General features: G+C 44.3%; 1 protein-coding gene across 5 annotated transcripts in view; it reads left to right on the top strand.

Moving 5' to 3' along the window:
* The window catches only part of spata6 (spermatogenesis associated 6), a 262544-nt gene that overhangs the window by 172655 nt on the left and 75102 nt on the right, over nt 1-14787 (top strand). For all 5 annotated transcript variants that reach the window (XR_015077680.1, XM_085982889.1, XM_085982888.1 and 2 more), the window contains 2 exons: nt 889-935; nt 7559-7740. Coding sequence is in view for 4 of the 5 variants with exons in the window: in XM_085982889.1 (XP_085839015.1) it covers nt 889-935; nt 7559-7740 (229 nt within the window). In the remaining variant the exon portion in view is untranslated. The remainder of the gene's footprint in view (nt 1-888; nt 936-7558; nt 7741-14787) is intronic.

Here is a 14787-nt window from a genome sequence, read left to right as displayed (position 1 = left end):
TACACCAGTCACTGAAAGCAAACATGCAGGTGCTGCAAGCAGTTAGGAAGGCAAATGGTATGTTGGCCTTCATTGCAAGAGGATTTGAGTACAGGAGCAAGGATGTTTTACTACAGTTGTACAGGGCCTTGGTGAGACCTCACCTGGAGTACTGTGTGCAGTTTTTGTCTCCTTACCTAAGAAAGGATATACTTGCCATAGAGGGAGTGCAGCGAAGGTTCACCAGTCTGATTCCTGGGATTGAAGGACTGTTGTATGAGGCGAGATTGGGTCGACTAGGCCTGTATTCACTAGAGTTTAGAAGAATGAGAGGGGATCTTCTTGAAACGTATTAAATTCTGACGGGGCTAGACAGACTGGATGCAGGGAGGATGTTTCCCCTGGCTGGGGGGTCTAGAACAAGGGGTCACAGTCTCAGGATACGGGGTAGGACATTTAGGACTGAGATGAGGAGAAATTTCTTCACTCAGAGGGTGGTGAACCTGTGAAATTCTCTACCACAGAAGGCTGTGGAGGCCAAGTCACTGAATATATTTAAGAAGGAGATAGATAGATTTCTAGACACAAAAGGCATCAAGGGGTATGGGGAGAGAGCGGGAATATGGTATTGAGATAGAGGATCAGCCATGATCATATTGAATGGTGGAGCAGGCTCGAAGGGCCGAATGGCCTACTCCTGCTCCTATTTTCTATGTTTCTATGTATTAAGGTGCACATTAATAATTATTTTTATTTGTTTTGCAGTTTGCAATTTTACTGGTATTTTTTAACATTAGGGATGAACCTTTTGCCAGACATCACTTAATTAACAGATAATGGGAAGAGCTGTGTTGCTAGGTTTTTGTGTGATGGGTCAGTCATTATGTCTTGTGTGTTTTTTCTTTTCAGATCTGTCGCTTCGTGGCAGCTACAGACCCAGCAGGACTTCATTAAATGTATTTTGATTTAAATGTTTCTAAAGTTTCTCTTAAATAATGTGAACTTAATTGGTAGTAGGTGTTACATTATATTGATTTATTTAAAGGCTAAGCAAACCAAAATAGTAAAAATGGTCCTTTCTTTACATTGTTTCCTTTTCTCCAATTTCTAAAGTTTGCATATTCTGTATATCTCCTGATTTGCTCCTTTCCTGCCAAAAAACAGGATATAGGGCAACACTCTTCATGGTTGACTGCTGTGTAAAGACTGACCTATTGACATTGCTGTCATCGAGATAATATTGTTATAAGTATCAGTTATTGAACAGACATCAACGTTAAGGCTGCGATTTTCTTAGCGGTGTTGGGATGGTGGCGGGAGAGCTGGTTTCCAGGTTCTGGTCCTGCTCCCAGCTGCAGCCGTTCTGTCAAAGGGATTTTCCCTTGATTGCCAATTAACAGGAAGCGGGTCTGATGATGTCATTTGATGACGCTTCATCAGTCAGTTTCCTTAAAGGGACCACGGCCACATTCAGTTTGACAGTTGTTCTCTCAGTGTTCGACAACATTGAGGTGCTGCAAACACTGACAAGCACTGCACAAAGGTGGACGCTTGCACCCAGGCTCTGCAGTGACTCCCTCCATATGCTTATGGAGGGAGTCACAGTAGGCAGGGAGGTTCTCTTCCCTTCCAAGGGTGGAAGAGACCTCCCCAGGACACCAACGCAGCCTGGTTGCACATTGTACAGGAGGGCAAAAGCAGTGATGTCGTCAGGAGTCCCTGGCTGCAGTGGCGTCAACCTTTCAATGATCTCGGTGGATCACGAAACGTTACTGCAAAGCCACACTCAAACTCACCCTGCTGTACCACTCAACACATCCCCATCACTCTGCCTTCCATACCCTTCTCTTGCACATCCTTACTCACACCAACTTACCTTGCACCTCCACCCAACCCTCTCTATCTACATTATCGCTTCCCCATCTCACTAGCCACCCCTCACACTCGCCCTCATCCTACTGCAAGCATACCAACCAACAACACACAAGGGTAGGTAGGCATTTGAGAGGTATAGCCAATGTCCATGTGAAGTTTCTGGTAATGTGTTGTCATACAGTGAAATCTATATTTTCAACACTGCCCCTTATTGGACAGATCTGTGCGCACCTTGAGAAGTGTCTTACTGAGTTCCAGTGAATGTTGAGACATAACTTCCCCTCCGCTCCCCCCCCCCCCCCCCCAGCTATAGTGATGAGTGTGCATGGAATAGCTTGGATATTAAAGGGATGCTTTATAGTGCTGGTGTGGGATGCTGTCAACCTGGCGCATCATGTGGCAGCCAGGGTTAACAGCGTCAAATGAAGTAAATCTGGCCATGGTGATACCATTGCTGGCCTCCCGGGCAGCAATGTTGTCAGGGGTTGATGCCCTGTGTCCTGTGCAGCATCAGGTGATGGCGGAGAAGGTTGGTGATGTTGTTGGTGATGCTGGTGTTGGGGCTGATCGTGGAAGGATTCAGAGGACCAAGGTCTGATTTTTTCAAGGGCACCAATGTTGCTGCAATAGATGGCAGCTGCAGGTGAGATGACAGAAGCGATCTGTCAATGATGAGAGAGGTTGTTCCAATGAGGTGGCACTGAACATACAGTTGCCTCTAAACACTTGCAAGCTAAAGAAATCTCTATATGTATTACAAATTGGGTAACGAACAGTTTCTACGCTCTGAAACTGACCATCTGCATCATGGCATCCTTTACACCACTTCTGTAGGCGTCAGCTTATCGGATACATCAGAGCAGATTCAACTCACACCAGGGTGAACTGGCGTGTTCCCCGAGCAGCGGGTAACCTGTGGGGGAGCACGTAAAATTGGAAGGAAGCCTCAAAATACCATTAGATTGGCTCTTAACAAACCATTTAATCAGCTCAATTGTCTCCCCCGCTGTTTGGTGTCGGGTCAGTTCTCCGCTGACAGACCCGACACCTGGGAGACCCGCGTGGAGGCGGGTTGACAGTGGGTTTCCTACCCGCTGTCAATCAGTGCTATTTTGACAACGGACCCGCCTCCAAACCCGCCCTCGGAGCGCTGGCAAAATTCCGGCCTTTTGTTAGAATCCTGTGCCACTTGGCTTATATTCTGCAGACACTTGTACTTCCAGCATAATTTTGCAAACAAGGAGTCACCAAGCATATCAGCGGGCCCTGGTAAACCTACCTGGGAATGATGTGGTAGTCTGCTTTCTCAGCTCCTGGATCGGCAGAGAGGCAGCTGTCAAGCAGTGCGAACTGCTGCAAGGACTCCTGGAGCTGTCGTGCAACACATCTGCAGGGACAGTAACAGTCAGCTGTGGCTGAGATTTGGCTGCACCATCGTGCCAGCATGCTGCAATTCTGACCTATGGGATGGCGCCTTGGTCTCGTACAGAAAGCAGCCCTCCTTGCCGGCATCTCATGCTGCACTATTTCAACTTCAGCATCAAAGAGGAGGGCAGGTGTTGGGCTGTGCCATCTCTTGTCTGCAGACTCATGCCTGCACCTAGGGCTTCCTTTTCCTTTATCTTGGTCTGCCACTTCTTAGTTTGCTGTCTGCCATCCCTGGCAAAGGCTGCTGAAAGGCTGACATGCTCTCTTAGCCTCTCTAGAAGGTTCCTGAATTTCTATGCCCCGCCTTATATAACTGCCCTTTAATTGTCCCCATCCCTTTAAACATAACTTGCACACAGTTTTCTTTTTCTACCACTGGTGTCATTCCAAGACCCACAAGGACATGGGGACACAGATTTAAGGTTTTGGGCAAGAGATACAGGGGGGATGTGAGGAAAACATTTTTTACGCAGTGAATGGTGATGACCTGGAATTTGTTGCCGACGGAAGTGGTGGAAGCGGAGACACACAGGCCGGAATTTTGCCGGTCCTCAGAGTGTGGGATTGGAGGCGGGACCGCTGTCAAAGTCACAAAGATTGACAGCAGGTAGGAAACCTGCTGTCAACCCGCCTCCAATCAATCTTCCCAAGTGTCAGGTCCCCGATTTGCGCATGGACCCGACACCTAGCGGCGGGATGAGGATTATAGCCATTGTTAACAGGCTGTTAACAGGTAACTGATACTTGTTAACAGGCTCTTTTTCAATTTTGCTGCTTCTGCCTCGGGTTCCTCGACGTCCGGACAGCACGCCAGGTAAGTGTGGCGTGTTGTGAGTCTGCTGTAGTGTTTCTGCATTGATGACAGCTGCAGAAGTGGTGTGAAGGATCCAGTGGTGCACTGGTGCTTTTCAGAGGTACGAAATTATCGAGAAAATCATTTTTAATGCATTTACACTTTTCTGTAGGTAACAAGGTTTGAATTGGCTGTCTTGTGCCACCTCATCCAGAGAACCTCTCTCACCAGTGACAGATCGCTTCTGTAACCTCACCTGCAGCTGCCATCTGTTCTAGCCTATGGAGGGAGTCATTGGAGAGTCTGGGTGCAAGAGCTCACCTTTGTACAGTGATTGTCAGTGTTTGCAGCACCTCAATGCTGTCAAACACTGCGAAATGAGCTGTCAAAGAAAAATTATGCGTGGTCCCGTTAAGAAAATCGGCAGATGACGTGTCATCAAATGACGTCATCTGACCTGCTTCTTCTTAATTGGCCGGCAAGCCCGCAGGGACGGGCTTATCAAGGCCAGTCGACGTAAAATCATGTCCGTGGGCCGGAAGCAGTTGGGGGCGGGACTGGAAGCCGGAAACCAGCTGACCCGCTCCCAAGCCGCATCCATTTGCAAAATCGCGGCCTCAGTGTTTTCAAGGGGAGACTGGATAGGCACTTGAGGGAAATAAACTTGCAGGGCTATGGGGATAGAGCGGGGGAATGGGACTGACTGGATTGCTCTACAGAGAGCCGGCATGGACTCGATGGGCCGAACAGCCTCCTTCTGTGCTGTTATCACTCTATGACCTAAGTTTGTGAATAATTATGCAAATGAGCTTAGACCAAAGAATTGAGTTTGCACTTCAGATTGAGGTGGGTCTTAAAGCAGTACAAATCAAATTAGAACTGACTTAGGCCCAAAGATGAAAATTGATCACAAAGTTTAAATCAAAGAATGAAAGGACTGATTTAATCACTGGAGTTTAGCGCCCCTTTTAAAATGGTCTCCCATAATAAAATAATGCCAATGTGGACTTTTTTTTTAGAAACTAGCCACTCCTGTGGTGTTGCGCATGGTAACTCAGAGCTAACACTGTTGAAATGGTAGGGTTGGGGGCGGGGGGGGTGATGTAGAAATGATGAAGGGGTGCATGTCTCCACTAAAATAATTTGAAAAGATGTTTATAAATCACCAGTGAAATGTTTGGTTCCTGTACAATATTTTTTTTCTTACTGCAGGTGGATAACATATTTGTTGTCCTTACCCATCAAAATTGCACAAATCAATCAATCTCTGCATGTAATATGGGGGAGCAGCTTTTGGCGTACATCTGCTCCCGTGTGTTAGCTTTTGTATTGAAGTTCAAGAAATAAATGAAACTTAACAAATAGATTAAACTAATTTGCATCTTATTTATCAATTATCTCTGCAACAGTACTTAATGTTAATAAAAAGTTTTGCTTCAATAAACATGTTTAACTTCAGAGCTTTTGTTCAGAGCCTTCTCCAAACACGAATAATTGTACACTTCTTCTGTTTATACTCTTTGTTTAGCTCATTTTGGTTTATCACACATGCTGCATTTGCTAAATACACAAGCCCTTTAATTGAATAACCTACATTGTCTTTTTAAGCAGAATTAGCTCAGGAAATATGGAATAATTCATGTTTTACTTTACTTCTAATTTTTTTACACTAAAAAAAATCTGGTTACTTTCACTATTAAAAAGGGATTGCCTGGAGTTTTTTTTTTGTTTTCAGTAGTTTTTCCATGATGCACAGGATTGCGGGTGATGGATGGGGCTTAGATACAGCTAGTCCTAACACTCTGTGAATGGTCATTCCTATTATCAATCGTATATAAACATTCTGGGAGCTCTAGGCGCAGGTGCATGTTGGGAGCTGTAGTCTGTTATGTTAGAGGTTTCATCTGACAGTGATGGGTTTGGGAAAGCCCATGAACTCCAGTCACAAGTTTCTCAGAGGGGCGCTTGCCTCTGACTGAAAACAAAAAATAATGTTATTTTCTTGTAAATGTTAATATAATGTATAAATTTTATGTTAAAACTTTATTTCTAGTAGTATTTTCTCAGTTGCAGCGGACAAAGCAAGGTGGTGGTCGAAATTTTTTTCAAGAAGTATTTTAAGTGATCTGATTGTTTTTAATTGGTAGACTTTTCTGACTGCACATGCTTGATTTGTTGTTTCATATTTCCTTAGTAGTTCTTTGTTGGTAGTTTTTCTATCTGCTTTCCTTGAGTTGGATTTGCATGTTCCTCTCTCTAGTTGTAATTTGTTCATGATATGTAATTTAAGCTAATCAGGTAAAAGTGTGACACTGAAATTTGCATATGTGCATGCATAATGCCTGAATTGGATTGAAAAAAATGCACAAAAGGCCCCAGACCTTTCCTTGTACACTAGTACATCGCCCCTAACACTGCTAATGGCAGGTCAGAGAGTGTGCTGATTTATGACAGGAGCGTTATACAGTATAATCAGAAAATACTGCACCAAACTTCACTTTACCACTGTTTAGACATTGTTGTCTACTAAAACAGGTTCAGAATTAGAAAGGCAAAAGCGACCTTTGATAACTTAGTAACACAAATCAGACCATTGGTAATTTGTTAATTAGCAAAATAGAGCTGCTGTTTTACTATAGTTTCTGCCATTTAAAAAGCATGGACAGAGCTTAATTTTGTAGCATCCTTCAGAACATACAAACATAGAAGATAGGAGCAGGAGTAGGCCATTCGGCCCCTCGAGCCTGCTCCACCATTCAATGAGATCATGGCTGATCATCCAAATTCAGTACCCTGTCCCTGCCTTCTCCCCATATCCCTTGATCCCTTTAGCCTTAAGAAATATATCCAACTCCTTCTTGAATATATTTAATGAATTGGCCTCTACTGCCTTCTGTGGTAGAGAATTCCACAGGTTCACCACTCTCTGGGTGAAGAAATTCCTCCTCATTTCAGTCTTAAATGGCTTACCCCTTATCGTTAGACTGTGACCCCTGGTTCTGGACTCCCCGACCATCGGGAACATCCTTCCTGCATCTAGTCTGTCCAGTCCTGTTAGAATTTTATAAGTTTCAATGAGATCCCCTCTCATTCTTCTAAACTCCAGCGAGTATAAGCCCAATCGACCCAATCTCTCCTCATACGTCATTCCTGCCATCCCAGGTATCAGCCTGGTGAATCTTCGCTGAACTCCATGGCAAGAACATCCTTCCTCAGATAAGGCGACCAAAACTGCACACAATACTCAAGATGTGGTCTCACCAAGGCCCTGTACAACTGCAGCAAGACATCCTTGTTCCTGTACTCAAACCCTCTCGCTACGAAGGCCAACATACCATTTGCCGCCTTAACCGCCTGCTGCACCTGCATGCTTAAGATACAGTTAGATACAGTTGAATTTCTAAAGACTGTTATTTGCCAAGGACAAAGCTTCCTTTGTGTGTTTCTAGTGATAATAATTACAGTTGTTTTATTATCTTCTAGGCCATCAAGAAACCACATGAGAAAGATCTTCTAGATGATTCTTCTGAAGACACTGATGAGCATATTATGTCAGGACCAGCTGGCAGACAATTCTCTCCTACCACGACTCTAATGGGCTATTCAACACCCTCATCTTTCCTGAAACAAAGCCCTGTGTTAAAGCGGATATCTCTTCGAGAAAGGTACTTATGCATTCTTTTTCTTTTCAAATCCATATATATTTTAAGACCAGTGATGTTCTGTTTGTGTGTGTGTGTGTGTAAGTATTATATGTGCATGTAAATTCACCTTTTTTAAGGTGGTTGAATAAAATTTGAGGCTGTGATTTTACTAACTGTGGCGGGTGACGTCGGTGGCAGGTCCCGACCCCGCTGCTGGCTCCATCCCAGCCTCTGAAATTAATTTCCCGAGATTGGGCTTGTTAAGCCCGCTCAGCTCATTTGCCGACCAATTAGAGGAAGTGGGTCTGATGACGTAATTTGATGAAGCATCATCAGCCGGTTTCCTTAAAGGGACCATGCGCAAATTTAGTTTGACATTTGTGCTGTCAGTATTCTACAGCATTGAGATGCTGCAAACACTGACAAGCGCCTCACAGAGGTGCAGGGCTGCACCCAGACTCTCCCATGACTCCCTCCATATGTTTATGGAGGGAGTCAAAGCACACAGGGAAGTCTTTTTCCCTTCCCATGGGCGGAAGAGACCTCCCCGGGAGACCAACACAGCCTGGTTGCACATTGCACAGGAGGGCACAAGCAGGGAAATGGTCAGGAGGACCTGATGTTTTAATGATCTCAATAGATCACGAAACGTTAGTACAAAGCCACACTCAACCTCATCCTGCTGTGCCTCTCATCACATCCCCATCACTCTGCCTTCCCTACCCTACTCCTGCACATCATTACACCAACTTACCTTGGACCTCCACCCATCCCTCTTTATCTATATTATTATCACATCATCATCTCACTAGCCACCCCTCACACTCACCCTCATCCTAGTGCAATCATACCAACTAACAACACACAAGGATAGGCACTTGGGTATTGTATGCAATGTTCATGTAAAGTTTCTGTTAATGTGGTGTCAAACATTGAAACCTTTATTTTCAACACTTTGCGTTCTTGGACAGGTTTGTATGCACGTTTGGAAGTGGCTTAGTGAGTTGCATTGAATGGTGAGACATAACGGTATCCCCTGCAATGGTGTTGACTGTGAAAGGAATAGCTTGGGCATTGTACGGATGCTTTATGGTGTTGGTGTGGGGTGGTGCCAACCTGGCGCATCATGTGGCAGCCAGGATGTACAGGAACAAGTGAAGTAAATCTGGCCCTGGTGGGGCCATCCCTGGCCTCCCGGGCAGCAATGTGGTCGGGTGCTGATGCCCTGCATAACTGAGCCCGCCTATTTCCACCTCCTTAACATCGCCCGTCTCCGCCCTTGCTTCAGCTCATCCGCTGCTGATCCATGCCTTTGTTACCTCTAGACTTGACTATTCGAACACACTCCTGGCTAACCTCCCACATTCTATCCTATGTAAACTTGAGGTCATCCAAAGCTTGGCTGCCCATGTCCAAACTCGCACCAAGTCCCGTTCGCCCATCACCCCTGTGCTCACTGACCTACATTGGCTCCCGGTTAAGCAACACCACGATTTCAAAATTCTCATCCTTGTTTTCAAATCCCTCCATGGCCTCGCCCCTCCCTATCTCTGTAATCTCCTTCAGCCCCACAACCCCCGAGATATCTCTGCTCCTCTAATTCTGCTCATTTGAGCATCCCTGATTATAATCGCTCGGCCATTGGTGGCCTTGCCTTCTGTTACCTAGGCCCTAAGCTCTGGAATTCCCTGCCTAAACCTCTCCGCCTCTCTACCTCTCTATCCTCCTTTAAGACACTTCTTAAAACCTACCTCTTTGACCAAGCTTTTGATCACCTGCCCTAATTTCTCCTTATGTGGCTTGGTGTGAAATTTTTTGTCTTCTAATACTCCTGTGAAGCGCCTTGGGATGTTTTACTATGTTAAAGGCGCTATATAAATACAAGTTGTTGTTGTTGTTATTGTTGTGTCCTGTGCAGCATCAGTTGATTGGGGAGAAGGTTGGTGTTGTTGTTGGTGCTGCTGTTGTGCCTGGTGCTGCTGTTGTGCCTGGTGCTGCTGTTGTGCCTGGTGCTGCTGTTGTGCCTGGTGCTGCTGATGTGCCTGGTGCTGCTGATGTGCCTGGTGCTGCTGATGTGCCTGGTGCTGCTGATGTGCCTGGTGTTGCTGATGTGCCTGGTGTTGCTGGTGTTGGGGCTGATCGTGGTGGGATCCTGAGGACCAAGGTGAGAGAGCTTCAAGGGCATCCATGCTAATGAAATAGATGGCAGGTGAAGTAGAGATGACGGAAGCGTTCTGTCAATGGTGGGAGAGGTAATAAGGTCAGACTGGATGGAGACTAGTGTAAAGACTTGCAGCATCCTGAATCTGTAGTGGAAATGCAGTTTAGAGAAGCTAGTGGTTAAGGGAACATGTCTCAATCAGCTGGGAGCTTTGACTTGACATTTGAAGCTGTCAACTCATCAGCTGATTCAATGGCCACTGACCTCCCGCCTCAGCTTCACAGATGAAGTCTAGGCACAGCGGGAAACCGGTGGGCGACCTGTCAAATCCAAAAAGACGGGAAAAAACATTGATAAGTGGCTGTAAACAAGCCACTAATGATTTTAATTGCCTCCCCCGCCGCTGTGTGTCGAGTCTGCTCAGCGCTGACAGACCCGACATTTGGTAAAGGCGCGTGGTGGTGAGTTCACAGCGGGGCCTCGACCTGCTGGGGAAAAAAGCATTTCCCACCCGACCCGCCACCGATCACGCCCACTGACCCTGCCGCAAAATCCAGCCCTATACATTGTAGTAAGATATAATGAAAATCCTGGCCTAATCAGTGGAAGTGACTGGGCGCAGTTACTGAGACATTAATGTGAAGAAGCTGATTTAGTAGTCATTAACCCAAGGCACTTCAGCAATCTTGCCATTTTGATTGTGTAGGTTGAACTAGTAACATCACACCATTGCATTCAGTAATTCTTTGAAACATTTCCTGATGGTTTCATTCAAAGTAAAGGAAGACCTTTTATTTTTAATATATATAAAATTAGCAGGTACCATATGGTATTTTTCACAGAGATTTTTAAGAACAGGGGTGCTATCCCAAACAGTATTACTAGGTACACTGATTTACCAGCACTGCTGGTGACCCTGGGTCGTGGAAGCACTGTGAAGTGGAGAGTAAGTCTAGGGAAGGGTGTCCTGGGGTCAACTGTGATTTAGGAGCGTGTTTCAGAGCATGGGCATGAAGCAGTGTCTGGCTGTGCTAGTAGTACATCTGGCAGTATTGTGAGTAACAGAGTCTAATGGTCCAGGAGAATGAGGCCCAAACAGTCATTGACCCCTTTTGAACCATCAAGCCCCAACTCTCCATCATGTTTTCATTCATCAGCTTCCTCCAAAACCCAATCACAGCCCATTTACAATCTCATACTTTCCACCACCATTTTCCCCTTTGTCAATCAATTTCTGTCCTTATGTTCCTGCATTAAAGCAATTAAGCATAAATGTTTTCCTTAAAATTAATGGATGGAAAATCATGGGCTGGGAATAAGCAATTTCTTGACATGCACTACTTATATTCACCAAGACCACAGAAGTGGAAAATTTAGTGTACTATTAATTTAATAAACATGTTTTTTTATAAACAAATAAAAATGACCTTAAAATTCTCAGAAGTTCACTATTTATGCAGTATTCATGTTTTTACATACAAAAAAAATTAGCCTCAGTAAAGAAGAGAATGTTTTTAATTGAATTTTCAACAGCAATAAACAGCATTCCATTCTCTATAAACAATCTCAAATTCTCACAGGCAGAGCAGACACACACTTCTACTTTTCAACTCCTGTTGGTGCACAGATTGCATGCTGGAAAATTGAGCAAACTGCCCGTGTAACTGAAAATATTACACAATTGTTGTGAGGTAAAAATATGCAATTCGATCATAGGCTTTTGAAGGAGGCTTAAGCCTTAAATTAATTTTTTAATGAAGTTATAAAAGACATTAAAGACAATTTAGTGGGTAAATTTAATCATGGTATTGTGAAATGTGTATTTTTTATAATTTCTTATTTTATTTAAACCCTTGTTTTGGATATTACTAATTTCAGTTATGGGGATTTTCTTTAAAAAATCATTTAGAGTGATTCGATTGGTTCATCAACAAACAGTGACAGGCAACTGTTTACATATGGAGATTCAATGATAAGTGTTTAAATAGAATTTCCATTTTAAATATTGACATAACAATGTTACAAAAATCATGACACCGGGAAGTGAAGTATGCACACACTCAAGATTTTTAATATACAATAGATATATTTATATATATAATTTCCCCATGGCTCAATCCACAACACGGATTTGTACAAAGCCATTCACACCTGTTGATCTCAACTTTGATCCTTCGTCTTTTTTCATTCTCAGGATACGGGCGTTGCTAGCAAAGCCAGCAATGATTGCCCGTTCCTAGTTTGATACAACTGAGTGGCTTGCTAGAACACTTAAGAGGACAGTTAAGAGTCAACCACATTGGTCTGGGTTCAGAGTCAGATAGAGGCCAGACTGGGTAGAAATGGCAGGTTTCCTTCCCTAAAGGGGAACATTAGTGAGCTAGTTGGGGTTTTTATAACAATCCAATAGGTTCATGGTCACTTTTAGTGATAGCAGCTCTTTATTTCCAGATTTTGTTTTGAAACTGAATTCAAATTCTCAAACTGCCATAGTGAGATTTATAGTTACATTCTCTAGATTATTATTCCAGGCTTCTGGATTATTAGTCCAGTAACATAACTACTACTCTACCGTACCCTACTTTGTGCTTGGATAGGTGACTTCAGCATGGACAGTAATGGGGGCACTATAATTGGTTTCAGCTTTCCTTTGCTAAAGAAGAGAAAAGATCATCATCCAAGGTTGCTGCTCTTGATCGCTATCCAGTGAATCTTACTGGAAAGTGTGCATGTATGGATGTTGGGTGATGACAGGATATGGCTCAATTTGCCCCTGCAGTCAAATAGCCTGCTGATATTCACTGGCTTTTTAAATTGAGAAATCTGGAATGCACTGCCTAAAAGGTTGCTGGAACGAGATTCAATAATAACTTTCAAAAGGAAATTGGGTATATACTTGAAAATGAAAAAATTGCAGGGCTATGGAGAAAGAGGGGTGTGGGATAATTTTATCGCTCTTTCAAAGTGCTGGCACAGGCACGATGGGTTGAATAAGAACCTAAGAAATAGGAGCAGAATTAGGCCACTTGGCCCCTCGAGCCTGCTCCGCCATTCAATAAGATCATGGCTGATCTTGGGCTCAAAGCTACTTCCCCGCCTGCTCCCCATAACCCTTCACTCCCTTATCTTGCAAAAATGTGTCTATCTCCGCCTTAAACGTATTTAATGACCCAGCCTCCACAGCTCTCTGGGGCAGAGAATTCCACAGATTTACGACCCTTTGAGAGAAGAAATTCCTCCTCCTCTCAGTTCTAAAAGGGCGACCCTTTATTATAAAACTGTACCCCCGAGTTCTAGATTTCCCCACGAGGGGAAACATCCTCTCTGCATCTACCTTGTCGAGCCCCCTCAGTATCTTATATGTTTCAATAAGATCACCTCTCATTCTTCTAAATTCCAATGAGTATAGGCCCAGCCTGCTCAACCTTTCCTCATAAGTCAACCCCCTCATCTCTGGAATTAACCCAGTGAATCGTCTCTGAACTGCCTCCAATGCAAGTATATCCTTCCTTAAATAAGGAGACCAAAACTGTATGCAGTACTCAAGGTGTGGTCTCACCAATACCCTGTACAGTTCTAGCAGGACTTCCCTGTTTTTATACTCCAACCCCCTTGAAATAAAGGCCAACATTCCATTTGCCTTTTTGATTACTTGCTATAAGAACATAAGAAGCAGGAGTAGGCCAATCGGCCCCTCGAGCCTGCTCCGCCATTCAATAAGATCATGGCTGATCTGATCCTAACCGCCAATCCACTATCACAGAACCATCTCCTGAATCTAACAGAATTAGACACACGAAATAGGAGCAGGATCAGGCTACACGGCCCCTGGGCCCGCTCCGCTACCCACAGGGCCATGACCGACCCGAACCTAGACTCATGTCCAAATTCCTGCCCGCTCCCCGTAACCCTTTATTCCCTTTACTTCTAGCAAACTGTCTATTTCTGTTTTAAATTTATGTAATGATGTAGCTTCTACAGCTTTTTGGGGCAGCATATTCCATGGACCTACCACCCTCTGAGTGAAGTAGTTCCTCCTCATCTCAGTTTTGAAAGAGCAGCCCCTTATTCTAAGACTATGCCCCCTAGTTCTAGTTTCACCCATCATCGGGAACATCCTCCCCGCATCCACCCGATCCAACCCCTTCACAATCTTATATGTTTCAATAAGATCGCCTCTCATTCTTCTGAACTCTAATGAGCAGAGTCCCAATCTACTCAACCTCTCCTCGTATGTCCATCCCCTCATCCCCGGGATTAACCGAGTGAACCTTCTTTGTACTGACTCGAGAGCAAGTATGTCTTTTCTTAAGTATGGACACCAAAACTGTATGCAGTATTCCAGGTGCGGTCTCACCAATACCTTGTACAACTGAAGCAATACCTCCCTATTTTTATATTCTATCCCCCTAGCAATGAAAGCCAACATTCCATTGGCCTTTTAATCACTTGCTGCACCTGCATACTAACCTTTTGAGTTTCGTGCACCAGGACCCCCAGATCCCTTTGTACTTCAGTACTTTCCAGTTTCTTGCCATTAAGATAATAACTTGCTCTACGATTTTTCCTGCCAAAGTGCATAACCTCACACTTTCCAGTATTGTATTCCATCTGCCAAATCTCTGCCCACTTACCCACTCTGCCTGTCTATGTCCCCTTGCAGGTTTTTTATGTCCTCCTCACTCACTACTTTCCCTCCCATCTTAGTATCATCTGTAAACTTTGATATGTTACACTCGGTCCCCTCCTCCAAATCATTAATATAGATTGTAAAGAGTTGGGGACCCAGCACTGACCCCTATGGAACACCACTAGCTACTGATTGCCAGTCTGAGAATGAACCATTTATCCCAACTCTCTGCCTTCTGTTAGATAGCCAATCCTCTATCCATGCCAGAATATTACCC

Source organism: Somniosus microcephalus, chromosome 3, assembly GCF_052327205.1.
Source record: "Somniosus microcephalus isolate GS21.2 chromosome 3, FLI_Smic_1.0, whole genome shotgun sequence".
NCBI lineage: Eukaryota > Metazoa > Chordata > Chondrichthyes > Squaliformes > Somniosidae > Somniosus > Somniosus microcephalus.
This window is presented reverse-complemented; position numbering and strand designations above follow the sequence as displayed.